The sequence below is a fragment of the Penicillium cinerascens genome, assembly GCF_028974065.1.
Source record: "Penicillium cinerascens strain IBT 15544 chromosome Unknown contig_16_segment0_segment0, whole genome shotgun sequence".
Lineage (NCBI taxonomy): Eukaryota > Fungi > Ascomycota > Eurotiomycetes > Eurotiales > Aspergillaceae > Penicillium > Penicillium cinerascens.
This window is the reverse complement of record NW_026695286.1, coordinates 907,272-927,067: the sequence shown is the minus strand read 5'-3', so window position 1 is coordinate 927,067 and position 19,796 is coordinate 907,272. Positions and strand designations below refer to the sequence as shown.

Sequence of the window (19,796 nt, the reverse complement as noted above, 5' to 3'; positions counted from 1 at the left end):
GGGGTTTATCGACGGGTCCACTTCACCGGTGAACCTTAGCGTTGGAGCTACTGACCACTCTGTAGCTACCTAGCCACTAGGCACTTGGGCTGATGAACAGAAAGAAAACACCTTTTGTATCCTATGAGCTCCAAATAACTATTATTACACAAAAATCAACAGATAATCATGATCTACTCTTCCTCCTCACTCTCATCCTCTTCCATTCCTTCAGCCGCAGTCACCGAGAACGTAGGTGCTTGATCAACACCGACGTAGCTGTCACTCATGAGGTAAAGAGTCAGCTCGTGCTCACCAGGAGACGGCACCACATATTCCAAGCGTAGCTCCAGCTTGCGACCGATAGTAACACGCTTGATGGCCAACAGGCTCTTGGTTTGCTCTTCGCCGACCACTAGCCACCAGTTCTCCATCTTCTGGCTGGGGTAGAAGGGCGCGTGAACGACCGTGTCCGGCTCCTCGTCATCTTCCAGTTCCCGCTCGATCTTGATCTTAAGATAAGCAGGCTCGCCAGAGGTGACGCTTTCGGGGTCCTCAACCTCAAAGTCCATCTCAAGGTTGGGGTACTTCTCGTTCGTGAAGGCGGCTGCTTGCGCCAACTGCTTGTTGTTCAAGTTAAGACGCTTGACGAGGGCAGCGTAGTCCTTGTTCTCGGTGGGGTCCATTGCATCCATGAATTCAAAGATATCGTTGATCCTGAGAATATTGTTAATGTCTGTATTTTCATCACAATTCGTAAGAACGTACTTGTACTCATTGGCCGCCTGGATGACCTCCGACGTGAAGTGAGGAATCTGCTTGAGAGGACTATCACGGTCCCACATAGCTTGCACAACCATCTGTGACAGCTCCATGGCGTTCATGGCGTTAATGTGACCCTCGGAGGAAAGCACATCAACGCAGGCGCTGAGCAGGTTGAGGACCTTGCGGATGATGTCTTCTTGATCCTTGGCGAGATCAATAGGCAGCTGCATACGCGAGAAGTGTGCCTGGAGAAGGACAAAGGCTTTGAAGTGGGGCGAGTCGAATGCCGGCTCCGACATCTTGACAGGAACGCGATCATACACGCGGCGGAGGATGTGGTCCTCGTGGCGACGCATCTGGACCGACTCGAACTCAGTGGCCGAGGTGACAATCTCCAAGATACCCTTGAGCTTGGTGCGTGCCGACAGAGAGAGCAAGAAGGTCTGCATGGTGATGAAGGAGATGTTGTAGTACGCGCTGATCATGGCGGCGTTAAGAGGAGAGACACTGTCATCTTCCTCGTCCAAGTCGATGATCTTAGCCTCCGACAACTCCTTCAATGTGTTCTCGACCAACTCTGACAGGAAAGTACTCAGGCCCTCGTGGCTAACATCGCTAAGACCGTAGAAGCTGGGGTTGGCAAGGAGACGGCGGTAGAAGTAGGTGTATGTCATCCAGTCAACTGCATCCTGAGTCGAGGAGACGGTTCTTGTGCTGGTCTCAGTCACAAAGGCATCGTGCAGATAGACCTGGAGATGACTCTCCACCGGCATAGCCTCATTCAGGAACTTCTTGTAGTACTCGCGCTTCACAGCGGGCACCATCAAAACACCCCGACCGAGCTTGTCCTGACCGGGACGAGAAGCCTTGCCGAACATCTGGAGGATCTCGCTGATGGGGTAGTCAATGTAGCGGTGCTCACGACCATCAAAGAATTGGGTGTTCATGACAATCACCAGATGGGCGGTCACGTTCAATTCCCAGCAGACATCACGCGAGGCCAAAAGGACCTGGATGGCACCAATGCTGAAGAGATGCGACACAATGCGCTTGTCGGACAAGCTCAGCGCCTCGTGATAGTAGCCAACGCCGTGGCTCAGCGAGGTGGCAAGAGTCTGCTCTTGGACACGAGCCAGTAGTGGTGCTAACTCCTTCGCATCTGCGTTCAGGAAACGATCTTCGTCATCATCCATGGCGCACGCCGCCAATAGATCCATGGCGGTCGACCGGGTCTGCTTGCGACTGGGCACAAAGACCAGAGCAGGCTTGTCGGGTGAAAGCGTCAGGATGGATTGGTAAGCAGGACGAGACATGGCAAGCATGAGGGAGGGGAAGTGAGGGATGGTGAAGGACTGGATGTGAAGCTCCAAGGGCACGGGGCGAGCATGCGGGCTGAAGTTATAGATGGTGTGCTTGTTGGCGCCAATCCATTCGCCGATGTCTCGGGCATTGGAGAGCGGCACACTCAAACCAAGAATCCGCATGTCGTTCTCAGTCTGAAGCGCAACGTAGTGCATACGAGAAACGACCACCTCGTACACATATCCACCGAAGCCACCAAGCATGTGGAGCTCGTCGGCGATGAACAATTGCACGGTCTGCACGTTCTTGCGCCGTTGCCACTGGCGAGACAAAACATCCCACTGGGCAGGAGTGGCAAGGACAAGGTCAGCCCGCTCCAGAAGCTTCAAGTCCGCGGTTGTCTCGCCCGTAAGTTTGACAATAGTTTTTCCACCCGCGATATTGCCCAATCGCTTCTCCCAGTCAGCCAAACGCAGGTCAACCAGCTCTTGGAAAGGAGCAATGTAGACGGCACGGCCACTGCTCTCCTTTGACCAGTGGCGAAGCAAGGCCAGTTCGGCGCATACAGTCTTGCCGCTCCCAGTAGGAGCACCGATGAAAACATTGTCGTCTGAGTCGAACACGGACTTAAAGACCTGGGTCTGAATCTTGTTGAAGTGCTCCCAGTTAGGATAGAGCTGCTGGTACTCCTCACGCTTCAGCGCCTTGATTGGCGCACGCTGCATATCAAGAAGAGGAGTGTGAGGGGGGAAGCGCTCTGGTAGGATCAGCTTCTGGAAAGAGACAGCGATCTTGGTCTCAGAGTGCATCCAGCGGTCAGATACCAAGGAAATGAAGTAATTCGGAGGCATCGGCTCAGTGATCGGGACCGTGAACTCGACGAGGTGCTCGTTCATCTCAGCCTGAGCAAACTCACGGCGCAGCAAGAAGCGATCGTGGAACAAGATCTCCTCGCCATCACAGTCTTCAACAAGGATCCAGAAGTCCTGCGCATTGCCATGAATAGCATCATCCCAGACAAAGTTGGGGGTGATGGTCAGCTCAACGCGAAGCATAGAACGAGTGATAGGCTGCACTTGAGCCTGAACCTCAAGTCGAGGGAACTTGGAGACCAGATCGCACACAACACGTCCAGCCTTTGGCATGCCAAGGAGCTCACCCATACGAGGAGGGTCCAAATCGAAGTAGCTGGCCCATGGCACATCAATGCGCTCAGCTTTCTGCAGGATGTCCCTGGGGCAGTGTGGGAACTGGCGCAGCGGGGACATGGTTGGCCACATGCGTTTCTCAGCCATCTTGCACAAGTCAAGAGCAGTCTTGGCCACTGCTGACCAACCCTTCTTCAAGCAAATCTCGAAGAGAGCTCGAATGATACGACCGGCAGATTGAGTAACGTAAACCAGATCTGCCATCAGGGCAAGGCCATCCAGCCGGAGGCGAGAAATGTAGGCCTGGAGAAGCACGTTGATCTTGGCGTGAGGCTCGTCAATCGTCTCCTTGACAGGCACTGGCACTCGGCCCAGCAGCTTTCCAAGTTCCAGCTTCTCGTCTTGACGAACTGGGATGTACTTAAACTCATCACTCAGCGCGAAAATGCGGAACAATTCGATGGTGGTGATGGACGGCTGGAGGTGCTGGGCGTAGGTGAGCATCGAGTTGTGGCCAATGTAGTAGTGAGAAGCAATTCGGCCAAGCTCAGTTGCTTGCAGACGGCCCGTCTTCTTCTCATACTTGACAAGACCAGATCTTTCCAGTATGATAGCAGCGGAATGGACGAGATCAACTCGCTTTTGCTCCAAAGCATCATCGTTCTCGTAGTCTGCACCGACACTGTACAAGCCTGGCGAGCGAAGCATACGGACATAGAGGTAAGTGTAGCCCAGCCATTCCACGCCTTCGTCACGGTCTCTAACGTTGCCTAGTACAATTTCAGCGTTCAAGTTGTCCGCAAGCTTGCTCACAAGCTGGGATTCAATTGGCAATTGCTGGTTCAGGAGCGAAAGGTAGTACTGAATTTCGGTTTGAGTCGTGATGATGATACCCTCACCGAAGGTGTCGTATTGAGGTCGACCAGCACGTCCAAGCATTTGCAGAACATCCTGAGGACTCAATTCGACCCAGCTACCCTTCTCGGGGGAGTAGACCTGGGTACCCTTGATGATGACAGTGTGCGCGGGAAGGTTGACACCCCAAGCAAGGGTTGCAGTACACACAAGGACCTGGATACTACCATCGGCAAAGAGTGCCTGGACGGAATCACGATCCGCAAGACTCAGACCTGCATGGTGAATACCAAGACCATAAGGCATGAGGTCTTTCAGGGAAGCATCGTCAACAGACTCGGCCTCCTCGGTTAGAATTTGACGACTAGCGGCATCACTGCGCAGGATCTGACCAATCGTCTCATTCTCAATAGCCTTGTCTCGAATATACTTGGCCGTCTTTGCCGTCTCCTTTCTTGAGTGGACGAAGATAAGCATTTGGTTTCGACGCTGACCAACCTGCTCCAGAACTTTGTTGTAGCAGATGTCGTTCATGGTCTTCAATTGCTTGATGGCTTTTTTGTCGGTGACACCAATGAACTCCTGCTTCAGAGGGCACGGACGGTAAGAGCCATCGAAATGGAATACGCCCTTCTCGGGGTCGGCGCGGAGGAAGCTTGCGACATCGCGGTAATTGGGAAGAGTAGCACTGAGGCCAACAATCCGCACCGGATCACCAGTCCGCTCGACGCGACGAATGATACGGCTCACGATGCTCTCAATGACAGGACCACGGTCATCGTGGAGAAGGTGGATCTCGTCAATAACCACGAGACGAACAAGGTTGGTGTAACTGGTCTCAGATGCTTTTCTGGTGATAACATCAAACTTCTCGGGGGTGGTGACAATGATCTGAGTATCGGCGATTTGCTGCTTGTTGAGTTGGCGATCACCGCTGAGTTCTGCTACTTTAATGCCGTATGGCTCCAGACGTTTACCCAGGTTTCCAACCTGCTCTTGGACCAGGGCCTTGAGCGGGGAAATGTAAATGATCTTGAAGTCGTCCAGCATGATCTCTCCTGTCTCCGGGTTACGGTTCTTGCCAATCTCGCGGAGGATGGTGAGCATAGCGACGTTGGTCTTTCCAGAACCAGTCGGAGCACAGACAAGCATGTTACCATCGTCATGGAAAGCCGAAGGGAAACACTTAGTTTGCACTCGGTTCAGCTCTTTCGAGCTTCCGAAGCCAACACGAGCCCACTCAGGCAACTCGGTAGTTGGAATGTTCTTCTCGCCGGCATCCCTCTTGGCCTTTGGGGGCGGAACGTGGATCTCTTCGTAGCCCTTGAAGGTGCGCTTTGTCGAACCTTGAGGCAGCTTAACGTTGGGGTTGGTCATGAGATGGTTACCCTGGTGGAAGACCAAGTTCTCGAGATTGATGAGTCGCTTGGGCTGAAGACCGCCCACCAGTCCACCTTCGGTAGTAGGCTTCTTCTCGTCTTCTGTGGGTGCTGACGGGACGTCGACGTCCATCAGATCAAGCTTCATCTTCTTCTCGGAGCGACCGCCGAGATCATCACGGGCAGTCTTTCCACGGATCTCATCCAAAATGGCACGATGTCCAGCCTCGACCATCTGGCTTTCAACAAGGTTACGCGCATCGGGATCTTCAGCAACTCGTCTCCAGCGAGTTACCCAGACAACCTTGTCTCGGTTGGTGACCAATTTAGCGACAATTTCGGGATGGTCGTAGTCGAAGAGTTCCATGAGGTCGTTTTCAACATCACGGAGAGGTCGTTCCGATCCGTCCTCGGTTTGGCCACCCATGAGGTCGTTTTCAACATCACGGAGAGGTCGTTCCGATCCGTCCTCGGTTTGGCCACCCATGAGGTCGAGCGCCTCTTGGGTCTTTTCTTGCTGAATATGGGCATCCGAATACAAGGCACCGATCTGTCGTTGGAGCCAATATGCGTCGATCTCACGTACGAGGACGTCCATTCCTGCCTTATCCTTGGCCTTCGTATCCTGGCCCATACCGCCATCGATGACCATCTCGTCATCTTCGCCCAGACCTTCGCTTGTGGGTTGGTCGACCTCGGGTCGGTCTTGTTCGTCGGCTTCATCCTCGTCGGAAAGTTCGTCTTCGTCTCGGATTTCGTCCACGGTGCCCATACGCTCATCGTCCTCGTCCTCATCGAAAACAACAGCGACACCTTGACGCTCGTCGAGCTCTCCATCCGCTTGATCCAGACCATCCTCCATATCTTCGTCTTCATCCTGGGCATCGTAGTCGGTAATTTTCTTACCCAGGTTCACAAGCTCATTAAACTCCTTCGGATTCATGGATGTGCCCAAAAGGTCGTCGATTTCCTTCTTTTTGTCGAAATCTTTCATTTCCTCGTCCTTGAGAAGCTCCAATACGGCATCGGCGGCACTTCGAACGACTTCGTGGGGAACATCGCCAAGGTTTGTACCGGTAATCGTAAGGATAAGGTCGTAAGTCGCTCGCGTCGCAGGTGTTCGTGGACGATATTTTAAGCCTTCGACGAGGGCATCGGCTGCTGAAAGAATACCTTGACCCCTTAGTTGTGCTGGTTGGCCACGCTGGCGCTTCTTCTGTTCTCGCATGAGGACGTCTTCACCCTCGTGAATTGCACCCCGTTCGACTTCTGGCCCGGCGGCCTTCTTAGTCTTCGGCGCATGATCGGGAGCCACCCGCGAGCCCATCTCTCGAATACCGATGCGGCCTGCGAGAGACTCGGGGTCTCCAGAGGCTTCGTCATTGGAGCGGCTGATAAAACGACGGTCCGCCTGGAGAACCAGGTTGGACATCGCCGAGTATTTATACTGTGAAATGTTTTGGTCCGCCATCTTGGTTGTGAAGTGACCGTGTCACGAAAGCGATCCGAGAAAGAAAAAATGAATGAGTCGCGACGGGGATCGGCTTGGATGCGCCGATCAAAGTCGTCCACGCCGCGTGTCTAATGACAACAATTGAGTAGATTCAGAAGGTCTCACAAACCTGACTCATCCTCCTGGCACAAGCGAACTGACTTGAAGGGGGAGAAATAGAGATCAAGGTTGATGAGAATGGTGGTTGTAGCCAAGGAGAAGAAGCTCGGGAAGATTTCGGTGGCGAAGGCGGAAGGAGGGGAGCTTTTGCGGTTCTGCCGCTCCGCCAGCGACGGTGCTCTCGACGTCGCGACGATGCGCTTCAATGGGCGCCCGATGTTGTTGGCGTCTTCCTTACATTCATCTCGGGTCTCACTGGTTCCACCCTACCGTTGCCATGTCCACCGGACCAACTGTCACCATGCGCGTCGCGCTACAATCCGCCCACACGTGCCCAGCGCGGTGCTGCCAGTCGAACTACGGAGGAGCGCCAAAACAAAGACGACTATGAATCTGAAAGATCTCCCCCAGGGTGTTGTCAAGCTCGAAACATATGATGACGGGGTGGATGATGCTCCTCGATATCCAACTGTGGTACAGGGACACCGTAATAACATGCAGAAATTCAAGAACTGTGTCATTCTCACAAGAGTCGGGGGGTTCTATGAGGTACGGGCGATTGATGCATAACATTAAATACATTTGGCTAATGTCTATTCCTTAGCTTTACTTCGAACAAGCCGAGGAGCTCGCCCCATTGCTCAGTTTGAAGCTCGCAAGTAAAAAGACCAGTGCTGGGCCGGTGCCGATGGCTGGCTTCCCCTTCTTCCAACTCGATCGATTCCTAAAGGTTCTTGTTCAAGACCTCAATAGATACGTTGCTATTAGTGAAGAGTTTGCCATCAAGGAAGAGGAGAAAATGCGCTCTGGAGGCCTCCTATTTGATCGGAAAGTGGCCAGGATTATTAGTCCCGGTACATTGATTGATGAGAAATTCATCGACCCTTCCGAAAACAACTTCTTACTGGCCATATACCTGGATGTTCCTGCCCTGGAGGCACAATCAAGACAACATGTTGACGATCCGTCTTCGCAGCACGTATTGTCCACTGGTCCTCAAAACGTAGGACTGTCGTGGCTGGATCTTTCCACGGGGGATTTTTTTACCCAGCTCACAACGACACAAATGCTTCCATCTGCCATTGCCCGAATTGGAGCTCGGGAGATCCTTGTGGACCAGAATGCCCAGGACATTATTGGGCAAGAGTTGCAACTTCTGGTTGGGCAGGAACACCGACTTGTTACCTTTTTTCGATTTCCCAGCACGATCGCACCGATGTTAGAATGGGAGACAATGCTGGATGGCCCTATCCCTCAGGAAAGCCATGCCTCCTTCACGCCCGAGGAAGTGGCTGCTGGGTACAGTTTGCTCGAATACATTCGGGTGCAATTGCAGCGATCTGACCTCAAGCTCCAGCCTCCACGCCGGCGACATTTGGATGAATCAATGAGCATCGATCGCAATAGCCTGAGGGGACTTGAAATTTTAGAGACTGCACGAGATGGGTTTGGAAAGGGCAGCTTGCTTCACGCGGTTCGCAGAACAAGCACCAAAAGTGGCGCACGTCTTTTGCGAGACAGGCTTACCTCTCCCTCTACTTCACTTCAGGCCATTAATGAGCGCCTCGATTTGGTCTCGGTTTTTATTGAAAATGAAGATCTCCGTGAGAGCGTGGTGCAACTATTGAAACGAAGCTATGATTCCCAGCGTCTGGTTCAGAAATTTGCTCTCGGCAAAGGAGACCCAGATGACTTGATCTGTCTTTCTCGAGCCACAGAAGCGGCCAAGGGGGTTAAACAAGTCCTTTCAGACCATGTGAGGCTATTATCTTCTATCGGTATCTCGGATGCTCAAAGCAGCCTCGCCTCTATGGTTGCACGACTTCAACTTGACGGGCCCATCGCTCTAGCAGAGCGGATTCTTGCGGCCATTGACGAAGAGGGCCTACTTCAAAAACAGCGCATCGAGGATAGCACGGCCGCCGAAGCGGCTAGCTTGGCTCAAGAGGTTACTATGAATGAAGGAACGTCGAGTGACATGGAGTCGTTGCCCAAGAAAGTGAGGACGAAAGGGGCCGAGCGGGCCCCAGCAACAGACTCCGAGTCGGGGCCAGGTGAGACGTGGATCATGAGACGTGATGCAAGCAAAGTTCTGAATGCACTTCACGAAGAGTTGGAGCAGCTTGTCAATGACAAGTCCGAACTCACTCAGCGACTCCGAGATTCGGTGGGGTCGACGTCCTTGAACCTCAAATGGACCCCTGGTCTGGGTCATATTTGCCACGTCAAAGGTGCCAAAATCTCCCAGCAGTCCCTTGAGGAGCTGGGAGTGACTCGAAATGTCTCTTCTACCAAGTCGACTCGCTCATTCTACCTTCCTACATGGACAGCACTGGGCAACAAAATGGACCACATCAAGGTTCGGATTCGTCAGGAAGAACAAGCCATTTTTGAACGCCTGCGCCGTGAGGTCATCATAAACTTGGTCAAGATCCGCCGCAACGCAGCCGTCATGGACGAGTTGGATGTCGCTTGTTCATTCGCGACTCTAGCCCAGGAGCAGCAGATGGTCCGACCTGTCCTCAATGATGGGACAATGCACAAGATAGTGGGAGGAAGACACCCTACCGTCAAGCTGGGTCTCGAAGAGCAGGGACGGTCTTTTGTGAGCAACGACTGCTTCCTCGGTGACAAGGAACAGATCTGGCTTATCACTGGTCCCAACATGGCAGGCAAAAGTACATTTCTGCGTCAAAACGCTTTGATTACCATCCTTGCACAGATCGGCTCCTATGTACCTGCAGCTTATGCCGAGCTCGGCATCGTCGATCAGATTTTCAGCCGTATTGGCGCGGCCGATGATCTGTTCCGCGATCAGTCGACGTTTATGGTGGAAATGCTCGAGACAGCTGCCATCCTGAAGCAAGCCACGCCGCGTTCCTTTGTGATCATGGACGAAGTCGGCCGAGGCACGACGCCTGAGGATGGCACTGCCATCAGTTTCGCCTGTCTACACCATTTGCATTATCACAACCAGAGTCGAACGCTCTTTGCCACTCACTTCCACGGGCTCGCGGATATGACACAGAACTTTGAACACCTCGAGAGGTACTGTACCGATGTGAAAGAAACGGTTTCCGGCTCTTTCTCTTTCATCCATCGCCTCCGAAAAGGTGTCAATCGGGAGTCACATGCCCTTAAGGTTGCTCAACTAGCAGGTCTACCCCGGGAAACTATCGACCTAGCAACCCGTGTTCGACAGGAGATGAGGGATGAGGTGGCTTCACTTCAGGCCTCAGATGACGATCAGCATGTCTCGCATGGAGCCTAAAGGGCCAAATAAGTCTATTTGCTCCAAATCATGCTCCAAACTTTTGTTATCTTCCGGGTGTAAATCATTTGCCATCTATGTATAATATTCTATGTACAATACCCAGGCTTCTTTTATGCATAATGCCACCCAAGCCGAATATACATCGAGATCATATCTCGTAAATCAGAGCTTAGCCCTCCACAACTGCGGACCCTTCTCCCTCCGACCATGCTGACCTTTACGACCCAAGTCAACAACAACCCCTTCACCAAACGCAGCCTCCTGACAATCCTCATCAGCAACACCATTCACATGCTGCACGACGACAAAATCAACCCTCCTCCTCCCCAAAACCACCATAGGCGCATGCCACGTACCAACACCGTACGTAACAGCCTGACCACCATGAGCAATGAAAGCCTTCACGTTCTTCAAATCTGGTGGATCACGAATAGTAATCGTCTCGCCGGCCTCATTCGTCGCCGTAGCAGTCTCACCCTTCAGCGTCGGCGCAACAACAACCAAGAAAATGGGCTCATCCTCGCCATCGCCGACCTTCGAATGACTTGACAAATCCATAGGAACAAAAGTCTGGTTTGTGAACGGGTGGCGCTCGAGAATGCGCACGTCGAAGACTTCCTTCTCGGGCGAGGCAGTCGTTCGCAGTTTGCGCGGGAAGCAGCAGAACATGGTCATGCGAGCTTCGGATGCTGTGCCGCTGGGGCCATTGGCGTAGCGGTCGATGAGCGGAGAGATGGGGCTGTACTTCAAGGCAGAGTTTTGGTTTGCCAGGACCGGGGCTGGGTTGTAAGGTGGGAGGTTTGAGGGCTGCGGAGCGACATTGAGATCGCGGGGAATGGGCGAGCAGATGGCTGTGCCGAATTGTGCGAAGTTTTCCGGGGTTAGAGGTTCAGGAACGAGCGTCAATGATGGGTTGGTGGTGAGGATGGGCGCCATGGCTGGTTGGTGTAGCAGGTAGGTTCTGCAAGCTCCGAGTTCTTGAAGCTGGTTGTTTCGCGTGAGAACCTGCCTCTGACCACTGTTTTATTTGACGTAGAAGATACAAGAGAGAAGAGAGGAAGAATTGAGAGTTATAGGAAATGCGGGGAGCTCGTCGGCGCTCTCCGGCGATGCGACGCGATAACGATAAGCGGCCGGGGCCGACGGGAAAGATTCTCCCGGATTGGTTGGGAGGGAAGTACATTTGATCTCGGGGAACTTTTTATTCACTATCTAGTTCTATAAAGATAAGTTCTTTCGCTGTATTCACAATTACCGGACTCTAAATATTTATCGTCATCGTTATGAATTATTATGCACATCTTCCATTATATATTCGTTGTCCACCTTCCAGGAGGCTGCTTATTTGCATGTGGAAGTACATTAAACTGGCGTAAGCATCTCACAGGAGTACCTGTAGTCTCGCTAGCTCCAATTTAGCATGGCAAGTTAATCGTTCCCAGCCAGTACATCTAGATGGATGCCCAACAGCAAAAGCATCCTTGGTAGATGGAGTTGCAGGTCGATCTCGGATATCATTTCGGTCCAAGGAAGTACATAGTATACCAGAGCAAAAAGTAAAACCTACCGCATCTGCGGGAAGAATCATGGAATACGATAATTGTTGTACAGGGTTACAGGATCTTGGAGTAGATATGTAGGCTAATGTCGAGATGCTCAAACGCTATAGGGAGCTTCTCCGCGTCTGTGCATATCCCTGAGCGGCACGTTGCCTCCACCGAGGGGTCACCGACCAACGAGAATGGAACAGAAATCTCGAGCATGGAAATGAGGGGGTTCGCTCTTGGTCCGCATTTACATTGGCAAGGCAACCGGGTATATCCTAGGCTTGACTTGCACAAATGAGGCTCTAGTTCGGACTTTTGGGCACAGAGATCTGGGAGTCTCGGGATGGCCGAGCACGGAGAACCTGCGATTGGCTCCATTGCCGTTGGAGTGTATCATCAGCGGCACATATCGTTTCATTCGAGCTTTTTCGTGCCCAATTCCTTGCATTCGATATCGATCCGAATCAACACCGTCTCCAAATGGCGTTTGATTGCGGTTGAAGTGTTGCTCATCGCTGGTTCTTGGAGATGCGCTGGACATAAAAGAAGGGCATTTCCCGGCCAGGTTGAATAGTGGCCGTGGCCTTGAGCATGTGCTTGTTGTTCTGGTACTACCATCCTCCCTGAATTGCTCTAGGTCTTGCATGCTGCAACCACATAACTTCTCTCGAACCATTGATATCGATCGTTCGCGCTTAACTATGGCGGAACCAACGAAGACACCGCAGAATAGTCCTCCCTCCAAACAGGGTTCAACTCCCCGGGGTGCAACTGCTTCAACCAGCCAGGCACCTGGCAGGTCAGCTACAAGGTATACAGAGATTGCCACTAAGATCAATAAATATGCCAGTGAGATCTGACTATTAACAGCGGTCCGTCCAGTATACAGCTGGATACAGTGGGAATTGGCAGTTGGGTAATCAATCCCAGACTCCATCAGTCAAAAGGTTCAACTCACTAAGATCGTGAAGACGGATGATTCCCAGAGCAGAACAAATTGACAACGGCCACATCAGCACAACGGCCATGCGGGGCCAACAAAGGAGAAGCGAGGAAGTCGACCGAGCCACGCCACGCATATCCGACAACACCCGAGGATAACCTCAGTTCGCACAAGCTATGACGTTCATTCTGAAGGGATGCGAGGTATAGGTACCTACACAGGAAGATAGACCGACAGCGGAGCGGCTACAGTTGTTGGAAAGAACCTTGGGGTCACAGGAAGATAGTCGGGAACACGGAATACGGAACCCGAAACAGATGAGCAGATGACCATTACTTTCCTTCAATCTCACAAGTCAAGAGGCGCAATTCATGAAGCCGAGGAGCGAACGGGAGCAGGAATCTCCACAAGCCCGCATTTACATTTCCCCTCTTTTCATTTCTTATCTCGGGTATTTTGCCAGTTTATTTGCTCATTGCAATTGATCCACCCTTATCCATACGTGATCGACAGTTTGAATGGCTATTAATCTTGTATTTGACAAATCGTTGTGAGTTGCGTTGCGTCGGTAGTACTCTGAAGTTGCATTCGATGCTGCACCTGTGCCCAAGCGGTTGTGTAAACCACCTTGCGGCTCTTCGATCGTAGTTGATCCAGGATTAGAGCCAGCAAGAAAACTTGACCGAGGAAAAACAATTCCAATTCCACCTAAAATGAGAACGTCTGATGTAGGGCTGAGGGTGGATACATCTGTCTCCTGGAAGTGGGGACCAGCACCATGCGCCTGCATTTGCCATCTCTAGATAGCCGCCACTAGGATATCAAAAGTACCGGAGATGCTAATTCTGTGTCAGCATGGAAATGCAGATATTATCACTTCTTGTCTAGAGATATGGCTATGCCCAAGCGATACATCTGCGATATTCCATTAGCCCCAAAGAAACGGGACTTGGACACCATACCTGAGAAAAGAATAGGTAGAGTATCTTATGGTTTATTGTCTCGACCTTGTAAAACTGCCAGTAGTATTTGACGAATAACACTGCGATAGAACAGCACCCTATCCTCTGTTCCCTGTCTTTTATGTTAGAAGTTTTCTTATTTTCTTTTTTTTTTGAAAAAAAAGGGAATCTCCATGTAGATGTCCTGTTGAACGACTTTGTATACATATTCTAAGGACCTATTTATAAGTGTCGAACTACTATTGTATTTTATCATTTGGAAACTCTTTTTTCCCTAGTGGCCACTATTAATACCAGTAGACTATGTAGGATCATATAACGTCATGTGTCAATTGAGTTTAGAAGATGAGTTTTACCACTATTTCTTATAGCCCTATAGGGAAATCAGATATCAAAATCTAATAGATAAGCTTGCCTAGAGCCATACACCGCCACAATGGTCGCTCTGGATCATATTCAAATCGTCACCCGTTTGGGTTCCTTCGAGCGATTGGTCCAACCAGGTCCGACATCCCGTCGGCTGTTATTCAGCATCGTGAGGCACAGCCCAAGGTATCCGAGGACAGCTGTGATACCGCTATGGCACGAGGCTAGAAAATGGGTGCTTGGGGATCTCTAGGTGTTCGTACCTGACACAGATGCAAAAATGGGAGGGTCGTTTGTCCCGAGGATAGTATTTTAGCAACGCTAAGTAAGATGCTGATGAGCTTTGGTCTGCTTTGGCATTTCAATTCAATAAATTGGTTGCTTTTTATTCTCAGGTGTATTTGTAAAGAATTCTAGAAAGCTATATATACGAGGAAGCCAGGCCTCGACCGAAGTGGAGGGAGCCCGCCATTCGGATCTCCAGCCAAGTGGAGAATTTCAGGGGCGAAGACCTCGCGCGTCTATCTTTTCCTTTTCGCGATTGCTAGGTATATTGCCTCTTTACAGGGACGCAATGACGGTATTTGCACTCTACGAAAGCACCTATAGTCATAGTGGCTACGCTAGGAATTCAATACAATATATACGCATATTTAACAGTTTACTCAAAGCGGTCTAGTCGAGGACTAGAATCATCAACTTGACCGTTGATTGTCGTCATCGGCAGGCGGTGCGCAACGCAGATCCACCTGCGCCCGTGTTTCAGCAGTCAATTCGTCCACAGGCGGCCCCCGCGATATATTTACGAGCTCCCTTTTCTCGGCGGGTGTTCTTCCCTTCCCCTTCTTGTCCCTTCTTGTCTCTCCTTTTACTCCAATCACATTCCTCCTCTATTCTTTATTCCCTGGCGCATTTGGCTCGAGTCTACGCCAGATGCCCTGCCATGAGCGCCCCTTGACCACCGAGTACGTCCTGACACCCGAAGCCCTATTGCAGCCAATCCTTCGAATGGCAGACCCAAAGCCTCGTTTCTCATCCCACGCGCTGATACAACGACCTCCCTTCGAACAAGCCTCATGACTAACATTGCCTCTGTGCGACAGACCAATTCTCTGTTTATAATTGTACCACCGGCCCTCTTCCATGCTTCTCTCACGGCGATCGGTCCTCTTCCTCGGCTTCTGCTTCTTTTTCGGCTTCTATCTTACGGCCCGAAGCCTGTCACAGCCATGGCATAAAGCCTCGCAAGTCGTGGGTCTGGGCGACTTTTATGCCGGTTACCCGTCTAGCAACTGGACGGGGACGTTCAATCACAGCTACAATCATGATGAGAAAACGCTGTACGCCCCTCAGCCGAATTTTGTCCCTGGAATCGCCAAACCACCTGGCTCGGAATATACAAAGATGCTGGTGGTCCCGCGGACCAAAAATGAGGACATCAGTTGGATTGAGAAGGAGCTTCCAGGGTGGAAGACCGCTATTTACGTCGCCGACGATCCCAAGGCGCCTCTCCACCCGCCGAAGAACAAGGGCCATGAAGTGATGATCTACTTGACCTACTGCATCGACTTTTACGACGAACTCCCCGACGTGGCGGTGTTTATCCACTCGCACCAAGAAGCCTGGCACAATGAGGAAATCTTTGGCGGCGACACGGCTGAAATGCTCCGTCGTCTCAGCCTGGACCGTGTCACCCGAGAAGGTTACATGAACACTCGCTGTAGCCACGGTCCTGGGTGCCCCGATTGGATGCACCCGGGTGCTATTATTGAAGACGAGTCCAAGCAGGAGGAGGTGATGCTTGCCCGGGCCTGGGGCGAACTGTTCCCCGACGAGCCGGTCCCGTCGGTCCTGGCGCAGCCGTGCTGCGCCCAGTTCGCTCTATCACGGGATCGCATCCGTACTATCCCACGTTCGCGCTTCATCTTTTATCGCGACTGGCTTCTGCAGACAGACCTAAGTGACTACATTGCCGGCCGTATCTGGGAATACCTCTGGCAGTACGTGTTCACCGGCGAGCCGGTGGTCTGTGTTGATGAAAGCGTGTGTCTTTGTGATGGCTACGGATTCTGTTTCGGCGGTCCCGCCGAATACCAGAACTGGAGGGTGCTCGACGACGAGAAGAAGGATTTGCAGAAAGAGCTCGAGGACTGGATCTTTTTGGAAGAGGATTTCCAGTTTGCACAGGCCAGCGACGAATTAGATGAAACCCAGGACCTCAAAGTCCCACCGCCTGGCCGCAAGAGTCAACTCCAGGATATGGTGATGGAAAAGGACACCGAGGTCTCGCAGATCTTAGCTGCTGCAATAGATCGCGGTAAGAACCCTAAATACCGCGCCGAGGAGGCTGGCCGGCCTTGGAACGCCGGTGATAGCTTCTAGAACCGCCGATTTGACATATATATGCTATTTTGCCCATCTGTTGGCGTTGGAGTGTGAATTTTGCACCAACATGCTCCCGAATGTCCCTGGATTTGTCCCATGACGCCTAGGGCGCTGCATCAATTCTGAATTTACTGGAGGCGATTTAGAACATTTGTATACCTCGTTTTTGTTTTTGATGTATTATACCACCATCTATTGTGTGATTTCAAGAGCTGCTCGAGCAGACCGATAGAACAAGATATGCAATTCATCTAGCTCAAAATGATATTTGAGTGTAATAAGATCATATAGTAGGTTATGGACGTGTTGATGAATGCGACCCGGGATGCATCCGTGTAGATCACGTGATCCGATGCAAGGTTTGCATTGTCTGCTCCCCCTTCAAACCGCGCAAACATCATCTTCGTCGCGTTGCCTTATCAGCTCCGAGCTCAAGAGCTCCATCAAAAAATCCGATCAGCTTTGATTTCCTCTAAATTTCAGCACGCTTCTCACCCCTACAGGGGTGTGGCGTTGCGAGGTTCCCGGGGTCCTTCCAACCCACGAATTCTCACGCACGCGTGAATCATTCGCGAAAAGTAACAACATCCAAAGTCCGACGCTGGCCGCTACATTTGGAGGCACATTTGTTCTTGAAGCGGATCGAAGTCTGCAACGGATATTTCGTGACGTCTGAATATATCTGTTCTCAGCGCATGAGAAGCGCTCGATATCGACCGAATTTCTCCACATCTTACGGAAACCCGGAATACTGCGCATCGCGCCACGCTCCAGACTTGATCTTTCACCATGTCCTCAAACTCCAACAACCACCAGCCTGCAGCCTCGTCAGGTGATCAGGGTGTCTCAAACGCTCATCTCGACCCGAACAACGGATACGTGCACAATGACAGCCAGCTCGCAGGCCTTGTGGAAGCGGCAACCGCAGCTGCCGACCAAGATCACAATGTCTCTCAGTGGGCAGTGGAGGCCACTGCTGCTGCCGCACATCATCAACTAGATGGCTATGGTGCAGATATGCAACTCGGAGATGATGGCTTCGGCGATGCCAGCTTCGTTGCAAGCATGGCAAGTGGGAGACACCTGAGACATCTGAATGATCAATCCGGGTTTTCTGGCCTGTCTCGTACCGTGTCGAAGAAACGAAAGAGAAATGACGACAATCTTGATCCTGCGCTGGCTGGAGCTGGTCTCGGGTCGCAGCACCATTCGCAATCTCAACAAAATAACCACGGATTTTCTGGTGAAAACATGGACATTCGTTCTGCACCGCCGTCGTCTCTTTCAGAGGCTCGCGCGGTTGGTGTGCATTCCGCTGCGGCGCTATTCCGTCAACCTTCTAGCAACAAGAAGTATACTCGGCCCCCGATGTCCAAGCTGTTTTCATCACTTGAGTTGTCGCCTGAGAATTTCCTTCATCTTCAGGCTGCGGCTAAGGGGTATATGCTGGATGATGACCATCCTGATAGAAGGGAATGTGTTGGTCAGCGGGGCAAGGGAGATACGGAGATGGTGAAACTACGTTTATGGAACTGCGTGCGCCATTTCCTCGAGGCCGAGGGCAATGGTGAACGGTTCTTTGGAGAGAACGTGGTCAACGAGGGCATGGGTCCCCGGACTTATATCTGGCCCCGTGATCAACAGAAGATCATCTCGTTGGTCATTCCTCTCCTGAGACGAATGGTTACCAATGAACGGCAACGCCAGTATGCAATTGAAACCCGCAAAGGAGGCGGCACGGACGAGCGCCGCCGCCGAAAGACCGATGATAGCTTCCCAGATCTGAAGGGCTCGCACTTCTCTCCCGATCAACAGCTTCAAATGCATGACCAGGGTCAGCGAACAGAGGATCTGAGGCAGTCGATGGCACCACCACCACCACCACCTCCGCCTCAGGCACAGGCGCCAATGGATTCCAATCACGCAATGGAACTTGGACTTACAAACCTCTTATTAGACGGATATCAGCCGGACTGGAATGAAATTTCCAGATACTACGACGCCTATAACCACGATTTTGAACTGGATAATCTGTGGTCCATCTCCGGTCTACAGCAGCCTGACTGGCGCGGCTTAGTCGCGGCTGTTGATAGCCATTATCACGTTGTCCATCACGGTAATTACGACTGTCCGCCCGCTTGTGAAAACCAAAACATCAATCGCATTATTCACGACAACTCGGTCTCGAATTTGCCTTGGCGGGTCGGCGGAGGCCGTAACATTCCAGCACGAGACGATTTGTAAGTCCCCTCTCCTACAGAGCACAAACTTGATAACTGACCCCCGAACAGCGCAAGCAGTATCACCCGAGACGTCTCGCGAATCATCCGCGAGAACATCGCCACCAGACAAGGTGCACCACCGCCTCAAGAAGACCAAGAATTCCACCAGCAACCATTCACCCCCGCACCGTCAAATAGCGACGCCTCCCCCTGCACAAGCAATACCCATACATACCTCCGTATCAACATCCTCTCTCAAGGCAAGCGCATCTTCCCTCGTCTAGACCTCCCAGCTAGCCAATGCCCCAACGTCGACTACGTCAAATCATCCATCCTCCGCCGATACCCAGGCCTAGATGACAATGATGCATCGAGAGACCCTGCAACTTGGAAAGTCAAAGCTTGGCTCCCAGATGGCTTGGTCCCAGTACAGACCGAGAAGGATTGGGTATTGGCGCTTTTGTCGGCGGACACTGTTGACTGGATGGATGGTGAAGTCAAGCTTTTGGTTGAGATTGATGGCGCGAATACCCAGCAGTAATTTCTTGCGGCGCTTAGTGTTTTGATTTATTTCTTGTGGATCCCGTTATGGGTTCTGTGTATTACTGATAATTTTTAAGGAGTTTTGAGGATGATATTCTGTGCAAGTTTTCTATATCTTTCTCTTGTTTCTGCCCTCCATCTTATCGCAGCCTGCAGGTTGCTTCTACGTTAATGAGAAAGCTCTTAAAATACTACACGATGCCAACACGCTGGACTTTATCTGTATGGTTCGGAAATAAATTGACTACCGCTCTATAACACATCAAGACTACCTGTACCAAATATGAGAAAAAAGATAAATGGTCCATGGCTCATAATACAAGGTAGAAACATCTCGGACATGGCCCTGCAAAGGGTGTCTGCGCACCACAAGCATCGTATAGAAGCGGCACTGTCCTCAACCCAGATAAATTGAAAAAAGAAGAAGGAAAAACGCCAATCTATGCGCCAACGTCCAAAACCAGTTGGAAGGGAATGAGACGGGACCGGTCTCTGATCGGAACCCTACAAAGAG

At 51.5% G+C, this 19,796-nt stretch overlaps 5 protein-coding genes across 5 annotated transcripts; 3 read left to right on the top strand and 2 right to left on the bottom strand.

Annotated features, from left to right (window-relative positions):
* Nucleotides 1–173: 173 nt before the first annotated feature.
* On the bottom strand, nt 174–6,899 carry N7498_000341 (ATP-dependent RNA helicase BRR2; the record flags this gene model as incomplete). Its single annotated transcript, XM_058447404.1, has 2 exons — nt 174–696; nt 748–6,899. 2 exons carry the CDS (start codon nt 6,897–6,899, stop codon nt 174–176), a joined length of 6,675 nt encoding a protein of 2,224 aa, XP_058312815.1.
* A 528-nt stretch (nt 6,900–7,427) lies between these two features.
* N7498_000340 (mismatch repair ATPase MSH1) lies at nt 7,428–10,311 on the top strand (the record flags this gene model as incomplete). Its single annotated transcript, XM_058447403.1, has 2 exons — nt 7,428–7,589; nt 7,645–10,311. The coding sequence occupies 2 exons, from the start codon at nt 7,428–7,430 to the stop codon at nt 10,309–10,311; spliced, it is 2,829 nt and encodes a 942-aa protein (XP_058312814.1).
* A 165-nt stretch (nt 10,312–10,476) lies between these two features.
* On the bottom strand, nt 10,477–11,250 carry N7498_000339 (ureidoglycolate hydrolase; the record flags this gene model as incomplete). Its single annotated transcript, XM_058447402.1, has 1 exon — nt 10,477–11,250. The coding sequence occupies one exon, from the start codon at nt 11,248–11,250 to the stop codon at nt 10,477–10,479; it is 774 nt and encodes a 257-aa protein (XP_058312813.1).
* A 4,025-nt stretch (nt 11,251–15,275) lies between these two features.
* On the top strand, nt 15,276–16,514 carry N7498_000338 (DUF3431 domain-containing protein; the record flags this gene model as incomplete). Its single annotated transcript, XM_058447401.1, has 1 exon — nt 15,276–16,514. One exon carries the CDS (start codon nt 15,276–15,278, stop codon nt 16,512–16,514), a length of 1,239 nt encoding a protein of 412 aa, XP_058312812.1.
* A 792-nt stretch (nt 16,515–17,306) lies between these two features.
* On the top strand, nt 17,307–19,289 carry N7498_000337 (uncharacterized protein; the record flags this gene model as incomplete). The annotated part of the gene is made up of 2 exons (XM_058447400.1): nt 17,307–18,757; nt 18,809–19,289. 2 exons carry the CDS (start codon nt 17,307–17,309, stop codon nt 19,278–19,280), a joined length of 1,923 nt encoding a protein of 640 aa, XP_058312811.1. The 3' UTR covers nt 19,281–19,289.
* Nucleotides 19,290–19,796: the final 507 nt, after the last annotated feature.